This window comes from Carettochelys insculpta, chromosome 19 (assembly GCF_033958435.1).
Source record: "Carettochelys insculpta isolate YL-2023 chromosome 19, ASM3395843v1, whole genome shotgun sequence".
Classification (NCBI taxonomy): domain Eukaryota; kingdom Metazoa; phylum Chordata; order Testudines; family Carettochelyidae; genus Carettochelys; species Carettochelys insculpta.
The window spans coordinates 14,553,080-14,578,540 of NC_134155.1; the positions used below are offsets into that span (position 1 = coordinate 14,553,080).

At 41.8% G+C, this 25,461-nt stretch overlaps 1 protein-coding gene across 4 annotated transcripts in view; it reads right to left on the reverse strand.

Annotated features, from left to right (window-relative positions):
* Nucleotides 1-516: 516 nt before the first annotated feature.
* COL26A1 (collagen type XXVI alpha 1 chain) overlaps nucleotides 517-25,461 on the reverse strand; it is a 225,221-nt gene continuing 200,276 nt past the window's right edge. For 2 of the 4 annotated variants that reach the window (XM_075014018.1, XM_075014016.1), the window contains exons 8-14: nucleotides 22,339-22,431; nucleotides 21,514-21,575; nucleotides 15,969-16,031; nucleotides 11,097-11,141; nucleotides 9,165-9,209; nucleotides 7,677-7,761; nucleotides 517-4,735 (exon numbers count right to left, since the gene is read on the reverse strand). In XM_075014018.1, coding sequence (XP_074870119.1) covers nucleotides 4,569-4,735; nucleotides 7,677-7,761; nucleotides 9,165-9,209; nucleotides 11,097-11,141; nucleotides 15,969-16,031; nucleotides 21,514-21,575; nucleotides 22,339-22,431 — 560 coding nt within the window. In that variant the 3' untranslated portion in view covers nucleotides 517-4,568. The remainder of the gene's footprint in view (nucleotides 4,736-7,676; nucleotides 7,762-9,164; nucleotides 9,210-11,096; nucleotides 11,142-15,968; nucleotides 16,032-21,513; nucleotides 21,576-22,338; nucleotides 22,432-25,461) is intronic. The other 2 variants (XM_075014019.1, XM_075014020.1) reach the window with 2 other exon arrangements.

The window sequence follows — 25,461 nt, forward strand, 5'->3', positions numbered from 1 at the left end:
CCCAGTAAAGCAAATGGCAAGAGCACTTTCACATCTGTGGAAGCAGGACACAACCCTTATTTCTAGCTTATTTCTAATTTCCTGCATGCTGTCAGGTCTAAGTGCAGATTGTATACTCCACAGTGAAGCATTCTCTATTTCCTAAGGCTATGTCTACACAGCATTCTTCTGTTGAGAGAGGAATGCAAATGAGGGAACTTGAAAATGCAAATGAAGTGCTGATTTACAAATCTCTCATGTCATTTGCATAATCTCATACTTTCACATTGTTGGGAGAGATTTGTGGGGAAAAAGAAGTCATGTAGATGGGGTTTTGTCAACAAAAACCCCCTCTGTTGACAGAACCCTAATCCCTCTTTTTTTTTCAGGGATAAGAGTTCTGTTGACAAAGGGGGTTTTCATCGACAGAACCCCATCTACGTGGCTTCTTTCCCCAACAAAATCTCCCAACAACGTGACCGCATGAGATTATGCAAGTGAAGTGCGAGATTTGTAAATTAGCACTTCATTTGCACTTTCAGGTTCCCTCATGTGCATTCCTGTCTTGACAGAGGAGTGCCGTATAGACATGGCCTATGAGGGTACCAGACCACTCGCGAAAGTTGGGATGCATAAATTACACGTATTTTACTGCACAATACATCGACATTGCTTCTGGTTAGGTCAAGGCAAGGAAAATTGTTTTTTTTTTTACTATATCAGCACCAATCCAAATTTAGAAGTACGAGAATTCAGAGAGCTACTTGAAAAATTGCACAGAAGTCTTAACACAGGCAAATGAACACATTATTGTATTGCACAGTATGCATGTAAGGTAAAGCACTAATACTTCAATTACAGTATATTTCTAAATAAGCACACATCTGAAATATGTCCACTGCCTTAAATTATAACGAGATGGTAAAATGCATATGCCCAGGCTAAAATGAATCTTAGTATCCAGCCTAAGATGGAAAATGTGGTTAGGTTTCTTTATTTAGTCAAAAATACAATTAATATCAACAAATGAGTCTATGTTCACCTTTAACTTTTAAAACAAAGACTGTACCACAGTGTGGTCTAATTGACTTAACAGTAAGAAATTTAAAAAGTTAGTCCAATGACTGTGTCCACACTATGTGGTCTTATTGTTATCACAATTAAAGCTGCAGTACCACATTAATAGATGTAGTTGAGCAGAACAAGACGCATGGGGAAGAAGTACATAGGTCTGTATGGAAATCTGTGAACGTTGGTAATTAAAATGATGTTACAGTCTGAACCTAAACCAGCCTTCTGGCAACGAATCAGTCTGGTAGGATTAAATTGCAAACAATTTCAATTAACTTTTTCATCTTGCCACTAAATTGTTTTGAATAATTTAATTAAAGCCCAAAGAGCTAGTCAAATGAGAATCAACCAAAGAGACTACTCATCAAAATAAGGCAACTGTTCTTTAATTCTCAAGGACTAATTTAGTGGAACACACCCTGCCCCTTAAACTCATTTGGGAGACTCCAAATTCTCCAGTGAAATTAAACCCACTGCATAACACCTCTTCCCCTTCCCAGTTATAACCAACAGCCCTGGGATCCTCAAAACAGAATACTGATATTTCTCTATTTAAAGATCAGGTAGGAAGGTTGATTGGCTTTGCCTGTGAAATCTTGCTATGGGGAAAACTCTTCCCTAGCGATCTGATGAAATGCAGCTCACACCAGCATGACCAGCGTAAATCATTTGATCAAATTGTGATTTCTCATCATATCTGCGGAATCAATTTCCTGAACACTTATTAACTAGATACAGGAATAGTTAGCATTCTGCCAGGTAATATGTAGGGAATAGGGCCTCAGGTTAACTAGTAACAGAAGTAACCGGCCACTGATAAATTTCTACACAGGGGCAGAATTATAAAAACATGTTATAGTCAATGTTATCTTTTTCTAAAAGGAAACTCGTGACAAGTTAAACAACAAACCTTGTGCAAGCATGGCACGGTCATGCTGTCAACAGATGTCCTTCGACAAGACTTTATGGTTTAAATGACCTTTCTACAGGTCTATTCCACTTCTGTTAGTGAGGAGAAGAAAAATGTTTAGACTCATTCAAAGGGTTTTCCTTGTTTGTCTACCAGCTGCCTTGCTACAGTTGTGCTCTGTGCATTCACGTTCATATTTAGACTGAGAGATGGCTGCCAATTTCTAAAAGCTACTGATCTCATGCAGAATTATTTACATACACAGTAGCATTGGGTTTGCAACTAACATCACTTTTTAAGACCTTATTTTATTATCCTCGAAATCACAACAGGTGGCTATCTACACTAGAGAGTTTTGTCAACAGAAGGGGCCTTCTGTCAACATAACTCAGGGAACGGCTACACACAGAGCATTTCGAGGACAGAGTCTCAACAGAACTCTGCTTTTGCCTTGACAGTGCTATCCCTCGAAAATCTGAGGAATAACGCTTCTGTTGACCGAGTTCTGCTGACAGAAGTGCAGTGTAGACACTTTTGTCAACAAAGAGGGCTTCTGGTTCACTGGGCAGCCCTTTCTGCAAAGGTTCCACTCAGCCATTCTGTCAATAGAGGGCAGGGCAGCCTGGCTGCTTTCTGTTGACAGAGCAGATTGCTCTGTTGATCTGTTTTTGTGTTCTCTGTTGACGCACATTACTGTCGACAGATGCTTCTAGTGTAGACGTAGCCAGCATCAACTATAAGTTTTGTCCCAAGACAGAGTGAAGTGGAGGAGACTTGTAGATGACCTATGCTCCACTTGGAGTACATGGGTTTCAGTAGTAAGTATCTATACAGATAAAGTGATTGTGTGTGTGTGTGTGTGTGTATGTATGTGTATGTATGTGTGTGCATATGCTCACAGAAATAACACAAACACACTTTTTAAAATTAGTGTTCATCTGAGTCAGACACAAAGCACTAGAGCATGAACCTCTTATTCAAGGCACAAACAACATCCACTGGTAGTGCAAGGCCCCAGTTGTTGGTGTTCCACATGCCTCTGTCCTGACCTGAGAGTACCACCATTAGCAGTAAGAGTATACTTGTGTCTCTGTGGGCCATTCAAGGTCTTGGTTTCTCTGTCAGGGTTGCCAACAAAGGTGCTAAGGAATTAAAAAGGTGACTCTTTGATTTTCAAACATGTTGCATTAGAAACAAGCCTGAATGATGCTATGAATTTACTTAAGCCATCAAGTAACAAAGACACAACATTTGTTCACTAGTGCCTTGGAAAGGATTTGAACCAGTGACTGAACAGTGAAAAATTCTGCAACCTATTATCAGTAGCGTGGCCATTCATTCCTGCTATTAAAATAGTAACTTGATTGGCTACATGAGTAATACTAACTTGTCCAATGTGAAATTTCTCTTCAGCCTCTTAACAGTGTAAGTCTGTATCCCAAAAAGAATAAGAGCCATTACAAAAAGTAAAATGATTGTGCGTTTAGCTGCAAGATCATAAGACAACCCCCTGGCAAGATACTAATCCTACTAGGTTTTGCCAGCGCACTGCATCCAGATTCAAACCAGAAAGAGATGATGGATGCGTTTAAAAATATGCACAATAGAAATAAAACTATATTGACATTTCTGGATTATGACCTAATGCTGGGTAAATATTGCAAAACATTTTCCTTGTATATTTGTTCTTAAGAAGACACTAATTCTTGGCTGTGTTTATACCTATTTTGTGTTCGCTCTGAGCATAGTTTCATAGAATTTTGTCTTGTTTGCTACAAAGGTTTGCAAAAAAGAATTTTGATCTTTTATGGTTGAATATGCATGGAAAGCAATTTTACATTCTGTAACTGTTTATACCAAAAATCTGACAGTGAGCGACTCATGCAATCAGGGAACAGAAAGAATACTATACGGTAACCTTAACACCATTCGCAAAACCAAACACTGCCCGACTCCCTGATTTTAAATTTCACCCAGAAAGCCAAAGATTTAGTATAACCAACACATCTTAGACAAACCATGAGTTGTTGAATGGCACTTCACAAAGAGATGAAATTTGTCAAATAAATGATCAGTTTTCTTAACTTTTTGCTGTGCTCTGTAAAAGAAACATTTTCATGGCTTTAGTAGACTATGGAAAACTGTATATTCAACTGGACTTTACAGTATGAAAAATACACGTTTAAAATCACCAGATGCTACCAAAATATTGTTCAGGGCTTTTGAGTCAAGCAAGGGTATAACTGAATGATGTCTGGGTCAGTTATGCAGTCTTTTAAACAAATCATTGGAAAGGGGAAGCATCAAGCTCCTACAAGAGGACTAAGAAGTATCTATTTCCAGGGATAGCCTTTAAGAATACCAGCTCTTTGGTGTATTCTGAAGTGAGGGGTGGGGGAGGGGAGAGGAATTGCTCTTCGTAAGAGGCTTGTAGCTACAGTTAAGACATTCTCTGCAGTAGTAGTTCAGCAGTGTCCGGGCAAGGAAACCCTCCTGCCAACCCTGCAGCCTCCTACCCACTTCCTTTGGCACACTGTGGTTAAGCACTAGGTTACTGTATCTTTAGTCAATGACTGGGCTTTAGAATGCACAAAGGTTCCTGTTTTGGTCAGTTGCTTTTCCTTTTGGCTTCGCCGTCCTCCAGCAGCGAAGCGAGGATCTGATAGGGCTGGTGCCGGTGCTCGGGCCCACCACGTTTGATCTTGAGGCTTGTTCGTAGAGAGGAGCCAAGGATCACTTCCTGCCCAGAGCCTGGCTCGACGGAAGATAAAGAATCTAAAACCATGGGAGAGTTTATTTAATAGGAGGAGCAGGGTCAGGAGCAATATACAAGGTGGAAAGCCTGAAGGGCATCTATTATGAAGAAAACAAAGTTCCTGCCCATCTTCCTCCTCTTCTCTCCCTTTACTTTTCTTCCATTAAGCTGACGCCCTCCTAACCACCCCTCACTTCCCAAAACAAAGAAAAGGAACTAACATGACCGCTGCCATCAACTCATATCTCACTCTGCACATCTGCCATACTACTTGCCCTCTTTATTTGTAGATTATAAGCTCTTTGGGGAAGGGACTGCCTGCTAGTTTGTTCAAACAGTCCCTAGCACAAAGGGGTTTTGTCAACAGCTGATCCTTTGGGAGCACCATAATAAATATGATTCGTAATAAAGTGCCTCATGGTCCTTAGTTGACAGGAGTAATAGACATGCCAAGGGTCATGTAAACATTATTGAGCAAACACTAGGACTCAACATTCTGGAGGAGTTCCTAAGTATCTCTACGCATATTTTATAGATGGGGAAAATGAGGCACAGATGTGCCTTACCCCAGGTCACACAGCTAATTAGGCACTTCTGGGAAAAAATCCCAGCAGTCTTGTTTCCTGACACCATTAGCCTATGCTTCCTCTTACAGTGAGGAGTCTTTCTACAATGATCCCACCCTATGAAGCCAATTGTACACTTGGCCTGTGGCCACAGTCCTTTTCAAGTTCTTGGACATGCACAATCATATTACATGCCCCCGTTTCTTTTCCTTTTGCCTTCAGTAATGGACACTGGTGCGTCTCGCTGCCAGGAGGCCAACCTCCCTAGCCAGACCTCCAGCATCAGTCTGCTTACATCAGGCAGCCTTTCTCCTTTATGTGAGTATCCCAGTGCATAGTGATTTATGCTGAGCTAGCTGGAAATAAGCACAGCCCAAAGTGGGCTTTTCCTGTGTCCTGCTGTTCTGTGCTGTAGGGCTGGTTAATACATTCTGATTTTCTTGAGCTTCCATCCTGTTGTGCAGGGAAAGCTTTTGTTGGTATATTTTGCTTTGTTGCTTGGGTGGTTGTTTTGGTTTCCAAAACCACACAGCGTCTGGCGCCTGGTCTGACAATGATAGCATACAAACAGTATTTCAGTTTGGGTTTCCTGCCCTGAAGTCAACAGCAAAAATCTCAATGCCCACATTGGGAGCTGGGTCAGATTCTTAGAGTCAGCTGATTAAAATTATGGGGTGGCTTCACATCTTGAGGGGCTGTGTCTTAATAAATGTCAGTTTCACTCCAATGGAACTACTGCATGCAACCAGATTTTACTTTGCAGGCTCTGCTTGTGCAATCTTCCCATACTATTTAATGAAAGACTCAGGTTTTGACATAAGCAGCTGTCAGCAGCAAGCTTCTTTGGCATGAAGGAATGGCCAGGAAGGGCCTAAACTACCAATTCATTATATAAACTGTGAGTTACCTGGGAAATTTAAGATGAAAGAAGTCCCTTTGTAAAAGTAACACAAAGCTTTGTATAGCAGCATTAATGGCAAATTCTGTGCAATAATTAGATCTGGCTTCTGATCTATTTTTGGGGTGTCATTCATATTGTTGGTCTTAATCTATAAAGCCTGTATTACTCTAAGTCCTAGTAACCTTAGACACTGTCTCCCAACATTTGAAATCTGTGGAGATGCTGGAGTTAATTAATTTCAATGTCTAGGAGCAGGACATCCTCTATGAGTGGGCCTTCTCTGTAGACCTTGTTTTCCCCTCTCTGATCCAACACCATGCATTTTCAATCATCCAGGCAGTTCTTTGAAGCCAGTTTATGGAGGCCTTTCTCGCTGGCTTGTCTTGGGGTTGGTTAGGCTTTAATTGACATGGAGTCTATTTTTGATATGTTTATATTTTTAACTCTAGGTAGACTGAAATAAACTTTGCAAATTAAATATAAATATAAATTCTTATCTTTGGAAGTGGATCTTGCAGAGAGATTGGAAGAGGGAATGTACGATGGGATACAAAAGTGCCTGCAGCCCGAAAGACATAAATGGTGCTTGGCCAAGAACATCTGCCTTGGTGCCAAGACCCCCAATCAAACTTCTACAGGCACAGTGAGAATATAATGGTGAGCAGCTCCAAAACGTTTTGCCCTTGCTCTGTTTCTGTAGAAAAAAATTTATGCCTAGCAAGCTATATGTCTGTCCATGCATTGGAGCCCTGTCTCCAAACCAAGTGATTCCTCTTCGTCACATCAGCAATGGAGGAAACTCTGATCTGTGAGAATCTGAACCCCCGCTCTTCTGACAAAAGGCCTGTAGCAGTGGTGGGGAGAGAAATGGCTCCAAATGAATCACTCAAAGTACTGAGCGCTTCATTTGAAATAATAGGAACACATATACCAAGTGTCTCATGTTTCCAGAATTCAGCATTCTCTGAATCTGCCTGGATTCTGGATTTGCAGGGTAACTGCCTTGCACTCCCTTTCAGAGTGCATGCTGGACTGTTCTATGGTCCATCAGACATGACAAATACTAAAAAGCAAGATCCTCAGCTGAAGTAAGTAGGCGTAGCTCCACGGCAATTGATAACAGTGGAGGATCTGGTCCAAAGACTCCACAAAGAAATCTTCGTTGCAGAGGTTACTTAAAGAAGAACACTACGTGGCTTGATCTGCTGCTAAGCTGGCTACTGAGTATAATACATATCTGTAAGACACATGTCTGTGGGGCATACCATGCCCTAGTGTAAAGACACAGTAACTCCTTTGGAGCTGCAGGTGCTTAGTATGTGAAAGTCAGCCACTTTAGTCTCCTAACTATGGTTTTAGGAGCCAAGTGAAAAGAGAAGCCATATTCTAGAAGTCTAGAACTAGCCCATTCTCGGTCTGTTATATAGTGTGGGAACAGAGTAACAGTTAACTTCTCCAGAAAAGCAGTTTAGCCACAGCCTGAGACATACTCACCATGAATTCCTATCATATGCTCTAGAATTAACACCCTCTCTGCTAAAATCTTCAGGGCTTCTCGAAGTTGTTGAACTCCTTCTCCCTGCAAGAAGTTAAAAACAAAACCTCAGTATATGGCTACAGCATAAGTACATTATTTAAGTTCATAATGCAATCCTGCGAGACCACAGTGCTAATGCAGCCTCTGACACCAGTAATGATGTCATAAAACACAAACAAGTTACAAATCCCTGGAGAATAGGGAGATGTCTCTATAAAACATCCAAAGTAAAGCAAAGAGGCAAAAAGCCTCAATTATCAAACCATATTCTGGCCCTCTGGAATTTGGGAGAGGTTTGGATCCAGAGTCAAAATTTTCAGCTAGCTCCTCTTTCCATAACATGCCAAACCGTTAGTCATGTAAATCTGAACATCGTCAAACTATGAGGCTTGGATTCAAACTGTGTGGCTTGTGCCCATTTCAACAGTCCTCTGCACTATTTGCATTCCTTGCTTAGCAGACCTAAAATTTGTTCTGAGCATGACTTGGGTAGGCCTAGCTTGCCCTGCACTGAATTGTACCATCAAACTGAAAAATGTCTCGTGCAATGCTTTTGCTGCCATTTTGTGAAATTATCTAAGTCGTAACTTGGGTTGGGGATATGTTGTCGCTTGCTTGGCTGGGTCCCGGATATCTTAGGATACGTCTATACTATGGAAATAAGTCAATTTCAGATACACAATTCTAGCTACAGCATTTACGTAGCTAAAATCGATGTATCAGAATTGACTTACTTACCAAGTACAATCCAAGCCTCTTTAGTCCCATGCTGACATCCCTTACTCCACCAACAGCATGGTGTTCAGTGGTCCAGAGAGGTCAATTTTGCCACATCTTAACCAGACATGCAAAACTGAACTCTGGAAGACTGACTGCAACACATCAATCGTCCCATAAGTATAGGCATGCTCTTAGCTTTCATTAATGGTAAAGCAAAGGATCAGCAGGCAAGCAGGAGCATGCTGTTGAAAAAAACAAAAACCCCAAAATCAAACCTTGTCAAGGGGCCATATGCTCCTACATACGAGATCTGATATTCAGGAAGGATGGTCTAGTTGATAAGGCACTGGACAATGACTCAAGAGTCCCAGCTCAACCACTGCCTCTGTTGTCATGTTGGGCAAATCTCAATCTAAACCTGAGACACAGTTCCCCATCTGTAAAATGGGGATAATAGCACTGCCTTCTCCCATAGGGTGTACTGTAAGACTATACAGCCCTTAATCATGTGGGGTGCTCAGACACTAATCAAGCTAATTTTTTTTGAACCTGCATATTTTAGTTCAAGATAAATGCCATCTCCACTGTCTGCCCTTATCTTTGCAATCCCCCCATTCACATTACTGGAAGTCCAGCACACAAAACAAGGACAAGCTATGGCTGCAAGGAGAGTAATCAGCCTTTTCACCAGTAGCAAAATCCGACAGCAGTAAGTCTTTTCTTACATCAGCCCCTTTATCGCCTTCTTCACCCTTCTTGCCTGGTTCACCCTAAGATGAAATAAACAAGTTTCCATGTAAACAAGGTGATTTGACATCCAAAGTCATTCAAATCCCTTCCCTCAAATTCCTATCAACGGAAACCAAACCAAAATCACAACTTCTGAAGGTTATGTCATCTCTTCTTTTAGATGGGGCCAAATTCAGCGCTAGCCTAAGCTGTGACAGCTCCTGCTGGCTTTGCTGGTTGGGGGAGAAGGCTACCCAGTTACACCACAGCTGAACTTGGCCCAAAGTGACCTGAGCTATGTGATATTTGCATTGCACTGAACGACTGTCTGATTGCTGCAGCCAGGGACCCCAACAAAACTGTATGTCCATCACAAGGCTTTCCCTGTAAGCAATGTTTCATAGTGAACCCAGTAAGGAGTTAGAAATAACCACCTGCAGACACACACATTTGGCCTCTCAGTTTATTTTTCCAGAGAAATCCAGACCCACTACTCAGGAATCCCATTAATTAGCCACATCACTCTCAACTTCTCTACAAGACGTTTGTCACATTTTTACTGAAGAAATATTCCCTGTTATTGTGACAGTTTTGCTGACCTGCCCCTGCTGCCCACTCCTCTTACCAGGAAGCGTCTGCATTTCCCAAGCAGCAGATGGCATAGAGAGATTAAACCACATGCTAAATAAAGAGCAACTGAAAGGTCTGTGAACTGCTGAGTAAGGGGGCTGGGATTAGAGCTTGGCTCTTCAACAACATTAGGCATGGCAGAAACATTTCAAGCAGAGCAAGATAGCAGTAGAGATGGGAGAGTGCCATTTCAGGGAAAACAAGAGCCCTCTTCCCTCCCCCGACCCACAACATTTCCACCCAAACTCAAACTGGTGCTTGAACATAGGTTGGGTTGATTGACTTGGATCTCCCACTTGTTTTCATTTTCACTAGAACTGCCAACGTAAATGCTGTCTTAGCTTGAGACATGTTGCTCCAGAGGACTCCAGGCTGGTTGTCTCAGAACTATTGTCAGAAAGCCTGTTCTCAAGAGATTTCCAGACCCATCTGGAAGGAAGTTTGTAGAGTTCAGGTTTGCTGGTGGAATTTCAATGGTTTAGCCACACCCACACTCTGAACTTGTAGGAGGCTTGCTCTTGGGGAGGACAGATGGTCTGTCCAGGGTTCCAACATGACAGGAAGCTTTATTGTTCTGTCAACAAGACATGTTCATTAGCACGTCCTCCCTGATTCATGGGCCATGGTCATTGCTGCCCATTTGTGCCCGCTTCCCTGGCAAGAGGAAGCTTTCGTTCCTCTTACCACAGGCCTTCTCATCCCTCTTTGTCCAAGCAGAATGTTAGCAGAAGCCAGCCTGGTCAGACTCTAAGCAGTTTGCAGCAGAGACAGACTGTACAGCACCTAGCACAATAGAGTCATGATCCACAACTGGGTCTGCTATTCACTACCACAACACAGATAAGTATAGATGCTACAGCCACCCTGGCTTCAACTGGGTAAAGCCAAGGTGCTATGTCAGATCCATCTTCTGCCCAGATCTTTTGCTACCTAGTATTCATATCTCTCTTTGCTAGACAAGCCACCTCACCCTAAGATCGACCTGAAAAAATGGAAAGGAGCTCTGAGATCAGGAAGTCCATCACCTCGATCCCAGGGCAGGTATGGCGCAATTGATCAGCACACAGTACTTATAAGGCGGTGCTAAAATGCAGTATTATTTGCACAGATTTCAGAGATGCTGTCTTCTGACCCAAATGTTGTATTTGTGTCTAACAAGAACTTGTAATACCAGTCACAGTCCAGCCAGGTGGTATTTAAGGTGCTAGATAAGATACACACACACACACACACACACACACACCCCACCTGTGCATGTGTGTCTCTGTCACACACACAAGCACACATACAACACTTACAGGCAGTCCCTTATTGCCCCTTTCTTCAGACAGACCTGCTTGCCCCTGTGAGAAATAAAGCAAGTGTCATTGTTTTTCCATTTGATGAGAGCAAAATGTCATTTGACCAATGGAATTAAAATGGTTTAACCAAAAGACAAACTCATGAGACACTCTGGAAGTTCTTTCTCTCAAGGTTATCACTTTCAGCATTCAAACAGGCAGCAAACTGGGTAATAGCTCTCAAGCCCTAGTTCTGAATCCTCTCAAAATATGGGGAAGTTTGGTTCAGGATCTCAGGACAATCTTTGTAAAATGGGTTTGGATCCTCTTGAACTGTGTTAGTCTATGAGGTGCCACAAGACTTCTTCTTGTTCTTGAAGATACAGGCGTTAACGTCCTACCTCTCTGATACTTGAACTTTATAGATATCAACTGTGTTAAAGCTGGGATAACTTTAGCCCTAGGGTTTTTTGCCACATATACAGCATTCTTCCATACAGCATAATGGATAACCGAAGAGCTTAGATTAATCACTGTTAGCCAGTGAACAATCTGTGAAATATCTAATTATGATTTTCCCTTAAAACTCCCTCACTTGCATGTTTAGTCTCCTGAACATGTTTATCCTCTTATCCACAACTAGAACTACTACCTTTCTCTGCACAATTTTCCGATGAAAAAGCTTTTTGAATTATGTAATTTTTTTCTCAAATTTTCAAATTCTAAGTTTTCTGGGGCAGTATTGGTTGAAGTGATTCATATCAACAGTTTCAAAACTACTGTTTGGAAAAAAGGAAGAAAAAGGGAAGCACCTCAAATATCATTTTTTTAATTTAAATTATTTTCATATTGGCTCAAAAATATTTTGTCAAAAATTTTGAAAAGTTTCAAGCAAATTGAAAAACTCTGATTTCATTCCAAACATTCTGCCAAATAAAATTTCAGTGTTCTGACCACTCCTTCCACATCCCTCTTTGTTGCTATGAACCTTCCTGCTGGCTGCAGGATTTTGCATCTGCCGGAAAAGTAGAGCTACCTTTTCATATGCATAATTTTAACCAACTACTTCTTCACTAGAATTATGTGGAGAACCCATTTGGAACAAGCTGCTATATAAAAAAAACACTGAATTGGCAAGATCTGTGCAACATGTGGTGCGTACTGCTGGCAGAGCTATATACTGATGAGGAGATGAACATAAAAGGGAGACTGGAGGGCTCCCCCGTGGGGGCTGCTGGGCTCCCCCCACACTGGCTGGGATCCCTACTGCTGTGGGGGTGCCAGCAGGGCTGGTTCCCCCTGCAGGGATCCTGGCAGGGCTCCATCCCCATCTTGGCTCCTTGCCATGGGGCTGCACCTGGGACTCCCCATAGCAGGCTGCCAGTGGGGTTCTCTGCCACCAGCGGGGCTCCACTCTGGCCCTGCAAAGCTGGAGCTCTCTAGTCCAGGTGCTCTCTGGTCTAGCCACTGCTAGATGAGGACTTTTGCTAGATGACAGAGTGCTGGACGAGAGAGTTTCAACTTGTAGTGAACTCCACCTAAATCCATATACAGTTTTCCTCACCAAAGGCATATGAGTTGCTTAGATCCCACATAGGGTGAATCAGGCCCATGCAAAAGTATAATGAAACAGCAGCTCATTGAGCTAAGGTGGCTGACAGTACATCACTGGAACCATTTGCTCAAGGAATTATGTTGGGGAAGTTGTATGGCCTGCATCTTACATATATATGTGTGTGTGTGTGTGTATAGGTGTTCAGAACAGATTATCACAATGATTCCTTCCTGGCCTCAGAATCTGAGTCCTCAAATGCTGATAGTAAGCTGGGCCCCTCCCTGTTGTTCTGCTCTGGCCTTCGTCAGCTTACATAGTCTCTGCACTTTGTCCATGCAATGACAGCAATACTTCAAAGGTGCAGCATTCACTGTCCCTTACAGATTGATGAAAGAGCTGCATGGTGGGCCCTGGACTTCATGACCATAAGCCAACAGATACTATCTGTGAATAAAAAAAAGAAAGAAACTTGTACGATGTCCAGAGTTATCTATTCATGGTGGTCGCCTCTACACAAGCAGCTTTTCCTGGCAAAACTGGGTTTTCATTGGAAAAACCCACGGAGTGTCTACATGTAAAATGTGCTTTGTTGACAATTTGTCGACAAAACCTAGCACATCCGCCGGCAGCATTGTACCTCTCTGTGTTCAGGTATAATGCTTCTCTCAACAGTGTTCTGCCAGCAGGACAGCTGTGTAGATGTTCCGGTGCCCTTTTGACAACAGGCAGGGCTTCCAGTTCAGCGGGCAGCCCTATTTGCAGACCTTCTGGTCAGCCATTCTCTCAAGAGAGGGCCAGGCAGTCTGGCCGCTCTCTGCTTTTTTGTGAAGACATAATCAGTCTACAGAGGTCCTGCCAGGAAATCTCTTCTGATAATCACAGTGTCGACAACATCTTCCCATGTAGACATGGCCACTGTCTGACTTGGAAAGAGCATTTGTATGGATGAACCAAAGGGTTAGAACAAAAGAATGGCCATATTGGTTCAGACCAATTGTCCAACCAGCCAAGGAGTCCATCTTCTGATTCAGTGATCCAGCCACAGTTATTCATACCTAGCTTCTAGCAGTTGAAGGTTTAGGGACACCAGGAACAAGAGACTGCAACCCTGCCCATCTCAGCTAATAACCATTGATAGCGCTATTCCCCGTGAACTTCTCTATTTGTCTTTTGAACCCAAGTGCACTTCTAGCCTTCATAACATCGCATGGCAACAAGTTGTATAGGTTGAATTCATTGTGTGAAGAAATAGTTTTTTTGTTGGTTTTAAACCTGCTACTTTTTAATTTCAGTGAGTAACACCTAATTCTTGTGCTTTGTGAAAGGGTAAAGAACATTTTCCTATTTGCTTTCTCAATACCACGTCATACATACCATCCTATACAGAAATGCCATTTTCTTCTGCCAATGAAAGCTTTGCCATTCATTTATAACAGAGGTAGTTGGAAAATGGAATTTCTATTCCAAAGGAAGTTCCAAACTTTTCAAATTTTGTTTTAATTCCAAAATATAGAAAATAATGGAAATTTCAGACTAACTCATAGAATGGAGATTAAACAACTTCTGTTTAGAAAAAAACTGTTTAGTTTTGATAATGGTGAAGTTTTGTTTATTATATGCAGTCTAAATGAAATTAAAATCAACATTATTTTCAAAATAAAATGAGTCTAAAAAAATCTTTTAGATGTTTTCCTATCCACCTTCATCAAAACAGAGATCTTCATATCAAATATTTCAGTTTTCAAACTGTTCTACTGAAAAATTTTCAGACAGCTCTAATCTGTTATATATAGCAATGGTGTAAAAAATACAATTAAAACATCTATACAAAAGTCAAATGTTTTGTTAAAAAGGGCTCTAACTGATCCTATGTGTGGAAAGTTTGACAGTTGGATACATATAGATTTCTCTTCGTAAATAAAAGTGTTGCTCACTAAAAAAACGAAATAGACCTTGAATAGAGATAAGCAGTATTTGGTAACTAGATCTGAAAGATTGCTAAATTATCAGCAACTTCTGTGTCTTATTTGCTTTGTGTTTGTGCATTGTACAATTTAGCTTGAGTTGTTGTAGCCTTAATGTACAATCTGGAGAGATACAGGTTAAGCTTGTTACTAATTACACTTACCGGCTTGGAGAGTCTCCAAGATCACCCAAAACTAATCAACCTGCATTTGACATTTGCCTTTCAAAGCCTGCACAGACATTGTTCTGCCCTTTGGACTGAACAAGCAAACGGGGGGTTGGGAGGAGGGAAGATCAGAGACAGATGCAAATGATTTGTTCACCTGATTTTCAGGTAGAGAACTCCACCTTCACCTAAAGCTATTTACAGTTAATTCCTTTGTAAGGCAAGAAAACATATTAAGACTGCAGACACCCAGTTCCCGTTCTGGCACATACCACCCTGGACATTTAGCACTAAAATTTTTTGCAGCTGTCTTTTCTTTCCAGAACATGCAACACATTCCAAAAATCGTAACTTTTTCATTCTGTAGCTCAAGTTTGTGGACAAAATCTACACACAAGGAATCTCTCTTATCGATCCACTTCCCTCAGTGCCAACTTCTTAAAATATTTCATTCTACAGCCCCTACTAGAAGAGTCTCCATGAGTCACCAATGGTCTGTCCGTGTGCCATAATCTGGCACAGTAAGTGATGGGTAGACCTGAGCGGTTTTGGACAACTGGGACAGAAGAAACATTCAAACATCCAAACTGTTATGAACCTCTTCAGCCTGCCTGGGTAGTGGGCTGGTACCCTAGTGAGAAGAGGTTCTTGGATGAGGGAGGGTTTTTGCAGGGGGAGCAAGAGGTGATCTTTTCTAATCTTGCCCAAGTTCCTCTTGCTGTATTTTTGGCATTAACACTTCTAAGTCCATGACAAAACAAACAAGGATAGCAATAACAGGACAAAATTTGAAGTAAAAGCCAACATTTTAAGAAAATTATTTGACCCTGAAAAATGGCTCTGTTTCAGAATAGTTCTTATTTTCTCAAACATGCTATGTCCTTCCTTTCACAATCACAACACAGTAACTGAGCTAAACCATCTGAAACGCTAGGTACATGTTCCCAAAATTGAGACTTTATGTGTGAAGTGTTCACTGCACTGAAACAGTCAGGGGTAAATTATAGCCTGTGAAAGAAATACATCCCTTCTGCTTGTGAAATGTTTGAACTTTACTGAATCTTACATAGTATTCCAAACTTAAGTGCACCCATTCAGAGATGGAGCACTGACTTCAATGGACCGTCTATGTTGATTTCCATCATCTGAGGAGCTGGATCAGAACTGGTTGTGAACCTTTACATATGATACACTTTAAACTTACTTTTTCACCTCGATCTCCTTTGGCACCTTTAGGCCCAGGCTGCCCTGGAGAACCTGGAACACCCTAAAAGGTAGATGCAGAATAAGAAGAAATGAGTTCCATTATGTGTTTTTTGAATGGAACAGTAAATGAAATGTCCAGTGAACATCTCCGTAACCACCTGTTATTGTTAAAGATGCTGGGTTAGATTCTCTGTGACTTGAGACCTTCCATAGTCACTTCTGGGTGACATGAGAATAAAATGTGACTGTCTAAGGCTCCTAAGGCTTCTGTGGTTCTTATCATCACAGCATCTTTAATGACTTATTTGACTTAAACCCTTGTAATCCAAGGTGAGCATAGGTCATCTACAAGTCTCTTCCACCTCACTCTGTCTTGGGACAAAACTTCTAGCTGACCCAGGAGTACTCCAGTTGTTGTCCTTCAGTCTCAGTAGATTTTATTCATATTGTCCAAGGTCTTCCTCTTTTATGTTTTCCTTTTGAGAGCTTGACAGACTATTCAGAATAATGGTTTTCTGAGAGTGTGGCCTAGCCATCCTCATTTTCTTCTCTTGATTTGAACATCAAGTGGTTCTTGTCTTGCTCTGTTCCAAAACTCCTCATTTGTGATCAAGTCTTGCCATTTAATTTAAAGGACGTATCTCAGGCATCTGTTTATAAATGTCTGTAGCTTATGATCTGAAGACTTTTTAGCACACCAGGTTGCATCCATACAAGAGCACTCTCTTCACATTTGTGTTGAAGATCCACATCTTTAATACTATCCTTAAAACAACTCTGTGAGGTAAGGCAGTGCTATTGTATAGCCGTATTTTACAGGTGAGAAACTGAGGCACAGAGAAGATAAGTATCTTGCCAAAGGCTAAACTGGAAGAATGTGACAAAGCATCTGTTGCTGACATTTTGCATAGTCTTTGCAAATTAAACTATCACCCAATGTAGGAACTGTGGAATATCATCAATATTTGAAATTATTGTGGAGGGCACAGGATGGTCATCATCACTATGAATCACACAGGCCTCCCCTCAGCAGAGCCTTGTGAAGTAGAAGGAGGGAGGGGATACCGGTTGAACCAGCTGGCTGGGAGTCTTTTGGCCTTACAGCCAGACGTCTAGTTTGATTAGCTCTTCCCCTGCACTATGCAAAGATAGAACTAAAGCCCAATGCATGCTGGGATCTGTAGTTTTTTTTGTGAAAATCCACTCTGGGGATACTAAGATTCTGTGGCTGGGCCCAGAGCTGAAGCCACAGAGAGCTAAAATCACAGGGTTTTGCCTAGAGCCAAACCCACAAAACAGTGGACAAGCGGCTGGCGTGGTGGCTGGTGGAGTGCAGCAGACACGTGGGAGGCAAAAGACGGTCAGTGGAGAGTAGTGGATGGGCAGCTGGCAGGGTGCCTGGCAGAGCGCAGTGGGCTGGCAGCCAGTGAGAGCAGCAGACGAGTGGCTGACAGGTGATCTTGCCCCGGTGGGGCAAGCGACTCCATGATGATGTACCAGTGAACTCTGGGTTGATATGGACCAGACCATGCAGTGAGAAGTATACCCTATAAGTGGCGGGGGGGGTGAGTAAAGATCTCTAAGCAAGGGATTCAGCTCAGCATTCTCTGTGGACAGTGCCTTGCTTAAGGGGGGTTTTCTTTCCTTTGTTTAGCTATAGTGCATGTATCGCTACTGTTATTAAACAAGCTGCGTCTATCTAGGACTCTGATTGTGAGAGGGGAAGAATTGCCCTTACAGGCACCCAATAGATAGGGTGAGATTGTCTCAGGTTACTGGATGGCAGGCTCAAGCTGGTTAGGTTGCATTATTGATGGACTCCCCTATAAACTGAACCCAGCCCTTCTGGCAGTCACCTGCCATTGATAGCAGGGTTACAGGCATATGCAGGATATTTGAAAATGAGGAGAGCCTGTCACATGGCCTTTTCTAGGACATGGTGTATCTGCCTAACAATGCCAGCAGAGAATGATTTATGAAGTACAGGCAGTCTTACAGGGACTCAGTGAAAAAATGCACCATGAAAGGCCTTCAGCAGTTTTGTGCACTTACAGATCTTCAGCTGTTTCCCAGTGCATGTGCACTTATCTTCTTTATTCTTTGTATTACCATGGCATCTACAAGCCCAGTCATGGACCAGGACCCCTTGTGCTAGGATCTTTTAGAAGTGCCTAGGTTTTTTGTTTATAAACAGACTGAACTATGACAACTGGCTTTTGTTTCCAAAACCTTGATGACCAGGTGTTCAAGGCTGCAAAGATGTAGGTGGTAAAGTGGCAACTGTCTTGAGGGTGCTGGTAATAGAAAAATGGGATTAAATTCTAGGTTACTGTTTCATAGCTGGCCCAGGTTGATAGTAAAGTTAGTGATGCTAGCTGTTTGGCATGGATTTTTTTTTTTAAATAGATAGTGGACATTGTCTAGTTCATGATGGATAATGGTGCATATCACAGCCAGTACTGGATCCCTTATCACGATCTGCAGAAGGGCAAGGAGTGAATGGGCATAGGGATTTAAGATCCTGGTAATAGTCCTGGCAGGTTAGGAGTAAAATTCTTTCATAGGGCTGGATTCTTATGCTGTCCTTTCACAATTAACTATGCAGAGGTATAACAGACCAAGATGTGGTTAGACTTTGTTTGCAGCAGTCTGTAAGACGCTTGGGTGGGTATTAACACTTCACAAATAGTTATGGGAGAGTTGGAGGATAGAAACCCAGTATAAACAAATACATTATTTTCTTCCTATCTGGTTTGCAACATAATCATGGCTTTGTTTGGTGATTAACAAGAGTCAGGATTACCAGAGATCTTGAGATAAAGCCGTTCTTCTCCAGTGGTGACTGTTTTATAGATTTATTCAACCCAGGGAGCAAAATTATTAGAACACATTGGGCTTAATTTGAAAATTGTTTATTTGGGTGAGTTAATCTCATCAAAATGGTTTCAGATGCACAATCCAATTAAATCTTAGGTATGTGTGCACACTCTGGTCACCCTGCTGGGATGCCTTCATACTTTCGAGATGGCCTTTGCCAAACTTTGGAGGGGTGCTGTAAAGCTTCATGGAGTATTTTTACAGTAATTGCCAGAGTCTAAAGGAAGAGGGCAGTTTGAAACTGTCCTGTCTAAATAGATACCCCAAGACTATCAGAAGTGAGGACTGATTTTAGATGCACACATTGAGGGAGGGACCCAGTAATCAGTGGACCCAATTATCAGTGGAAGTGTTCAACACTTTCTGAAAATCAAGCCTTCTTAGGGAGTCTCTGATTGCACTCAAAAAAGAGGTATATTTCCATCACTTATGAAAATGTGTGCCTGAGTAGGCCCACATTAGTCATCTGGCTAAGTATGTTTATAATTAAACATGGTGAAATATTTGGTGCTTAACAGGAAAATTTTTACTATATATGGATGAATATAAAACTATGATGCTTATCAAAAATTTTGTTCTCCCATTTCCTTATGAAGATTGGACACCTCGCAGGAGGAAAACTTGGGAGAAGAGGCAAGAGATTTAAAAAATGGTGTGGTGGAGAGCAGGGTGGGAAACAGAATCTGAGGAATATGGGAAGAGGAGCAAGGGGTAGGGTTCTTCTGACAGTGATTGTTCAAGTTTTGTGCTAATGTGTTAATTTTTTCATGTAGCCTACTTGCAGCACTCTAATTTCTCAAGGTAGACTGCAACACTCCTTTTTTGTTGCTGGGCTCTGAGTTGAAACCTTGATGATTCTGTGTATCTAAAGTCAGCTGTAGGAAAGGCTCTCATTTATGCACAGCTAAATCACTCCATGATAGCAGTTGGGAGACTTCTGTATTGCTCTGAAGCTCCACACGAGGAGAGGGAATGCGACAAATCATGAGATCATGTAATTTAAGACACTCATAATATGTAAGAGCAAATGAGCATCCTTAACTTTTGCATGTTTGACTTTGAGCAATTAAATTTGTAAAATTACATTAGCACTTTTTTTTAAGTACAAGCTGCACTTCTTCTGTAGTTAGTAAAGATGGACCAAATTTTAAGCTGAGGGAAATCAGCATTGCTCCCTTGAAAACAATAAAGTTAGACAAGTTTCCACCAGCTGAAGTTGTGGTCCATTTTGCAAGCTATCCACTATGACTAAGGCTTTCTACTCCACATGTACATCCTGCAAGTTCAGAGGCTAGAGTTCAAGAGAAGCTTCTGTTTGTTTTGCCCTTGCGTATTACTTTACATTTAATCATGCTAAATTGCATCTGTCATTTGGCGGCCAAATCTCCCAATTTGTTTATAGTCATCTGAAGCTTCCCACAGTTCTCCATAGCATTTGATAATTGAAACAACTCTGCATCACTGGCAAAGTTCACAAACTTGCTGTCCATGTCTTCTTCCATGTGATTAATTAATACACAGTAAAATCCCATTTCTCCAGTTCCCTGCAATCCCAACTTCCTCCTTATCAGAATCAAGGTTATGTCCCTCAGCATAAATCTCTTACCCCTCTCTTATCTCCCCCAATTTTCCTAATTCCCTATAATCAGTTTAACTATGTTTTATGTCCTTGAAAGAGTTTGGATTGGCAGTTGGACTACAGATTCTGTAACACAGTTCCAAATATAGGTCTCTTGGGGGTTTCACGCTATTAACTAATTACCACTTTGACTAGTCAACCATTCATTATTACTTAATTTCTTTTTCTTTAGCCAAATTTCAATCTGTGAACAGATTTAGTCCCTCTTTGTCTAGCTTTCCATAATAACCTTTTATGAGGGACCTCGTATGATCTGCCCAATTATAAGAATATTTTTAAGCCACAATAATTTTTCAACCTAAATGTGTTTTGACTGAAAATGCAGTTTCAGGAAATTCTGATTTTTTCCAAAGCTTTTTCCACCCCCCTCCCTTCTGAAAAATGCAACTTGGATCAACCCCCATCAAAATATTTTGGTTTGTTGAACTGCATTTCCCTATAGTGCTGCCTTGCCTCATGGGAACAACTGTTTAGATATCTCATAGGCCCATTTTCTGATATGGACCAGCATCCCTAGACATACTACATATACCATGATACAGCACTGTCTCCCCTCTGACTGATCTTCATGGTGCTTCTTAGGAGATGTAGTTCAGCCACACAGCCCAGCTTACAGAGTCTGGGAGAAAAGGAGTATCAGGCACCCAAACTAAGCCTCCAGGGAAGCAATGCAGCCCCCCAGGGAGGTACAGTTTAACACTGAAATGACTCAAAATTAAACGCTTTGAGTCAGTTCAATGAAGCAGAACTAAACATTTTGTCTGGAAATACAAAAATGTTTTGCCATTTCCAAATGAAAAATTTTCAGAATATTTTATTCTGAGAAAAATTTTAGCTTTTTGTCCTCATTTGAAACACAAAGTATTGAAATATTGGAATTTCTTGTTAGATGCAAATTCTGATTTCCACTCAGCTCTAATAACTAAATATTATATCTCCTTTCCACAAAGATAAATTGCTTTGCATTTAACTTCATGCTCTGATCCTCTCCGTATCCCCTGCCAAGACATGGGATAAAATTGCTTACTTGTAATCCAGGAACTCCAGAAGGTCCTGGGGGTCCTTTGGGTCCTGAAATGCCTGGAGGTCCTGGTGATAAAATCATAATCTGAGGCAGTTTTAGAAACATTTAGAAAGAAGGAACCTCAGTTTCAATCACACTCATTTCTTTTCATTAGCGTGTCTCTCACCCTCTCTGCACAAATCTTGCTGGATCATCAGGACATGCCTTAAGCACTGACATCAAACAAAAGATAGATGCACATTCTGATGTGAAAACACCCCAACATACCTGACTTACGTGAGAGCTACACACAAAATTACAACAATGTAAGAAGTAAGGAATGCAGCAAAAATTCATCCTCCTTTTATGTGACTATTCTTCCTTGGTCCTAAGGGAAATCTTAGCTCAAGATCCATAAAGCAACTGCACCCAAGTGAAGTACTTCACCTGGAGGTTTCTGAAAGAGAATACGTGCAGTACTGAATGAAGCGATAGGTGGCCTCATGTGTCACCAGGCTCAGTGTTTGCGGGATGTACAAACGCAGGAAGAGGTTTGTATTTAGCCATAGCTAAAAATGCCTCTTCGTGGCTGGTGTCAACTCTGCTCCTGCTGAGACAATCTGTTACAGAAAGGCTTCTCCCTAGCTCTGAAGAGGAGCCGTAACAAAGCTTTGCCTCTACTTGTCCAAGGCCTGCGAGCCCCAAACTCTTCCAGCCAGACTGACTTGCTTTTCCTGGCAGTCATCACATTGGGGTAAGCTATGCCACTAGAGCATACACACAGCTTGAAAATACTTTTTGGTTTGGTCTCTCCTCATGAACTTTGCCCACTTTGATTGAGTCTGTTACCTGGTGGTCCAACAGGCCCTGGTGCACCACGTGGACCTGGCAAGCCAGACATGATCGTGTCTATGATGGTGGAAGCCAGCTGGGGTTCTCCATCTGGGGTAAAGAGCAGAGAATTATCAACTGGAAAGATTATCAACTGCAGCATCCAGTCAGTCAGGATTTCACACTGGGCCATTAAAAAGCTCAAGCTAGCCCTTGGCCAAGGAGAGATTGTGTTTAATTATGTGGAATTTGGATCATTAGAACAATTTTCCTGACTGTTCTGAAGGGAACTCATCCAGAAGCTCATTGAAAAATAAAAAGCTGTGATTTCCTGTGAGGGTGCCCTAGCTGTGATCTCATTCTTCTGGGTACCTGAGGCTCTATACATTAAGCTATCATGTGCACACACTGGCGCCAGATCAATTGTCTTTGCATTTAGTCTCTTTCAGTCTCTTGTTCATCTCTTCTCTCTTTTTCTTCCAGTTTCCCCCAAAGAATTTTCCCCTCTGTTGATATCAGGGTACTTGCTTAACTACTGAATCCTGCTCTCAGTCATCAAAGCAGACTGGATGGTATCCCCTTCAGGGTGCTGGGTGGCAAAAGGCGGTGTCTACATTATACAGCAATAGCTTTTGCCGAAAGCCTAGCAGTGTAACCTTTAAGACATCTGGTATCCAGGGATCCAAGAAGTTGTGCATGAACTCTGAGTGGCTCTGTCACTGCCCAATGCTCCAGTGCCAATGGTACTGAGATACTGCACCATTATAACAAGAAGTCCTGTGGCACCTTATAGACTAACAGATATTTTGGAGCATAAACTTTTGTGGGCAAAGACCCACTTCATCAGATGCACCATTATAGTAGCCCAAAGCACTGCCACCACACTGATGTGCTAGCCAATGTGTAGCCACAAGCTCATCAAGTCTTTGAGCCCAGCATATCAGCCCATCATACTACTTACAGATCCAGGTGTTATTATGCAAATGTTTTGCAGGCCATTAAGATACGCCCCCCCCCCTTTATTTGAAGATACAAAAGTACTGTGGACTACGTGTAATTTTAGAGAGGATGAACTGAAGACACAGAAGTTAAACTTGCCCCGTGTCACATAGCAAGGAATGGACCCCAGTAACCTGACTTAAGTAAGGATGTACAGGCTCCTGCTCTAGCCATATGCCCCTTAACCAATTCCATAGCCTCAGGAACATATTCCTCTGCTGGCTTTGTTGCTGACCTTAACTGGAATCAGCATTTCTGTGTTCTTCTGACCCTCCTTTGGACTCTCAGGCAGAGATAGGGAAGAACAAGGTGAGAAGACACACACACACATTTTCAAAATGTGAAAAGAAAAATGTACCAAGCCCATACGATAATACAATACAATACAAGCCATGATACTTCAGCAGTTCTTATGGGAAAAATGGTATGAAAATGTTCATTGTTGCTTGAAGAGACAATTTATACATCAAACATAATCTATCGTTTAAAAATACCCATATCTTTGCTGCAGAATCCCAGACCATGCACCTCTCCTGTTGTCCAATCAGTGCATCCTGCATTGCACAGTTATCCAGGACTGAAGACCTTCTGAAAAGTTTGGCTTTCTCAAGCTACTGCTCTCCACAAGCTAGAAACGTCCATTTCCTTATGCCTGTGATCTCAAACTGCCATACAACCATTTCCTCCTACATTTTTAGCTCACGGGGCTACCAGTAGAAGGGACTCTTCCTAAGCATGGCGGGGCAAATTTTACTGTGTTACACTGATGTAAAAATAGAGCAACAGCTCCAAGATCAGTGGTGGTGTTGTATACTCTGTAATGGTAAAAATGACACAGAATCCAGCAAAAGAATATAAAAAAGTGGGAGTGGGATGAGCCCTATATAGACTTTATGGATGATTTTCACCATTGGTGAAGCAATGGTTGTTGGTCACTAATAGATCAGTGATCAGCTCATTTGCTATGGAACACTGGGAAGCAGCCCTAAATTCAGACACCCGCAGTGACAGGGTACATCTGCAATAGACTACAGGGAGTGAACCAACATGCCTTGTATATTGAACACAGGTCTCTCCTGGGGAAGAGCCAAACACATAGGGGCCCAGCTCACACAGGTATGTCCTGGATAGTCATTTTTGACTGTAGCCATCTTTCCTTCTTTGTGCCTCTGAAAAAAAACATTTGAGAATGCTTTCATGTTCAAAGGGAAAGGTACCCAAGTGAAGTGTGTAATCCAATTAATCTGAGTTTTATTTGACCATGTCAAAATCTATCAGGGTTTATGAGTGAGATGGAATCTGAAAATGAGCATCAAACAGCAGAGAATGCATTAACAATTTCAGCGGATTTTTTTTTTTTTTTTAAAGAACAAGCAGTCAACAAAATTAAACATCCTGAGGAGGGTGGGATGCAGTAGAGTGGTAGCAAACTAATGGGATTTAATTATTGCTGAGGGGAGTGCATTTGTGTTGTAGAAAATTCCAGCCAAAGAGAATATTAAGATGATGACAAACAGAGTTACTCCTCACAAATCCACTCATCTTGACATTAGATCAATTCGACTCAAGGTCTTTTATGAAAGGTGCTTCTGTAATTGTGACACGGTGGGGTGGGGGGGCTGGACTCTGCTTGCAAGCCCTCGAGCTCAATAGCTCAGCATTTGGGCTGTACAGCATGAAGGTGGCAGGGGGGACTATATTGTCACTCCTTCCTTGGTAGAATAACCTTTGAAAACTCACCAAAGTACTGGCTGGCTCAGGAGGACCAGCGCAATGTTTCCTTAATTACTTGTGTAGTAGGAAGAGGGCCTGAAACAAGCTCATGTATCAGAGGCCTAGTTTGGGGCCTGAGGACTGAACTAAAGTAGTGGTCAAGATTTGCTGATAAGCAGAACTTCACTTTGCTTCTTTGCTTTATATCAGGAAAACTTCATCTCTACTTGAATTTGTGTTTGAGGTCCTCTTCTCTACTTTTATACCTTCTAGGAGGAATATCCTGCCCATCTCCTCCATTGTCATATAGGGCTCCAATAATAATACACCTACTGCACATCCAGCATACGTGGGATGGGGGCATTCAAGGAGTCCACACCCCTTGCTTTCCCCCCTCCCATAATGCTATGAAGCAACAGGTCAAACTGT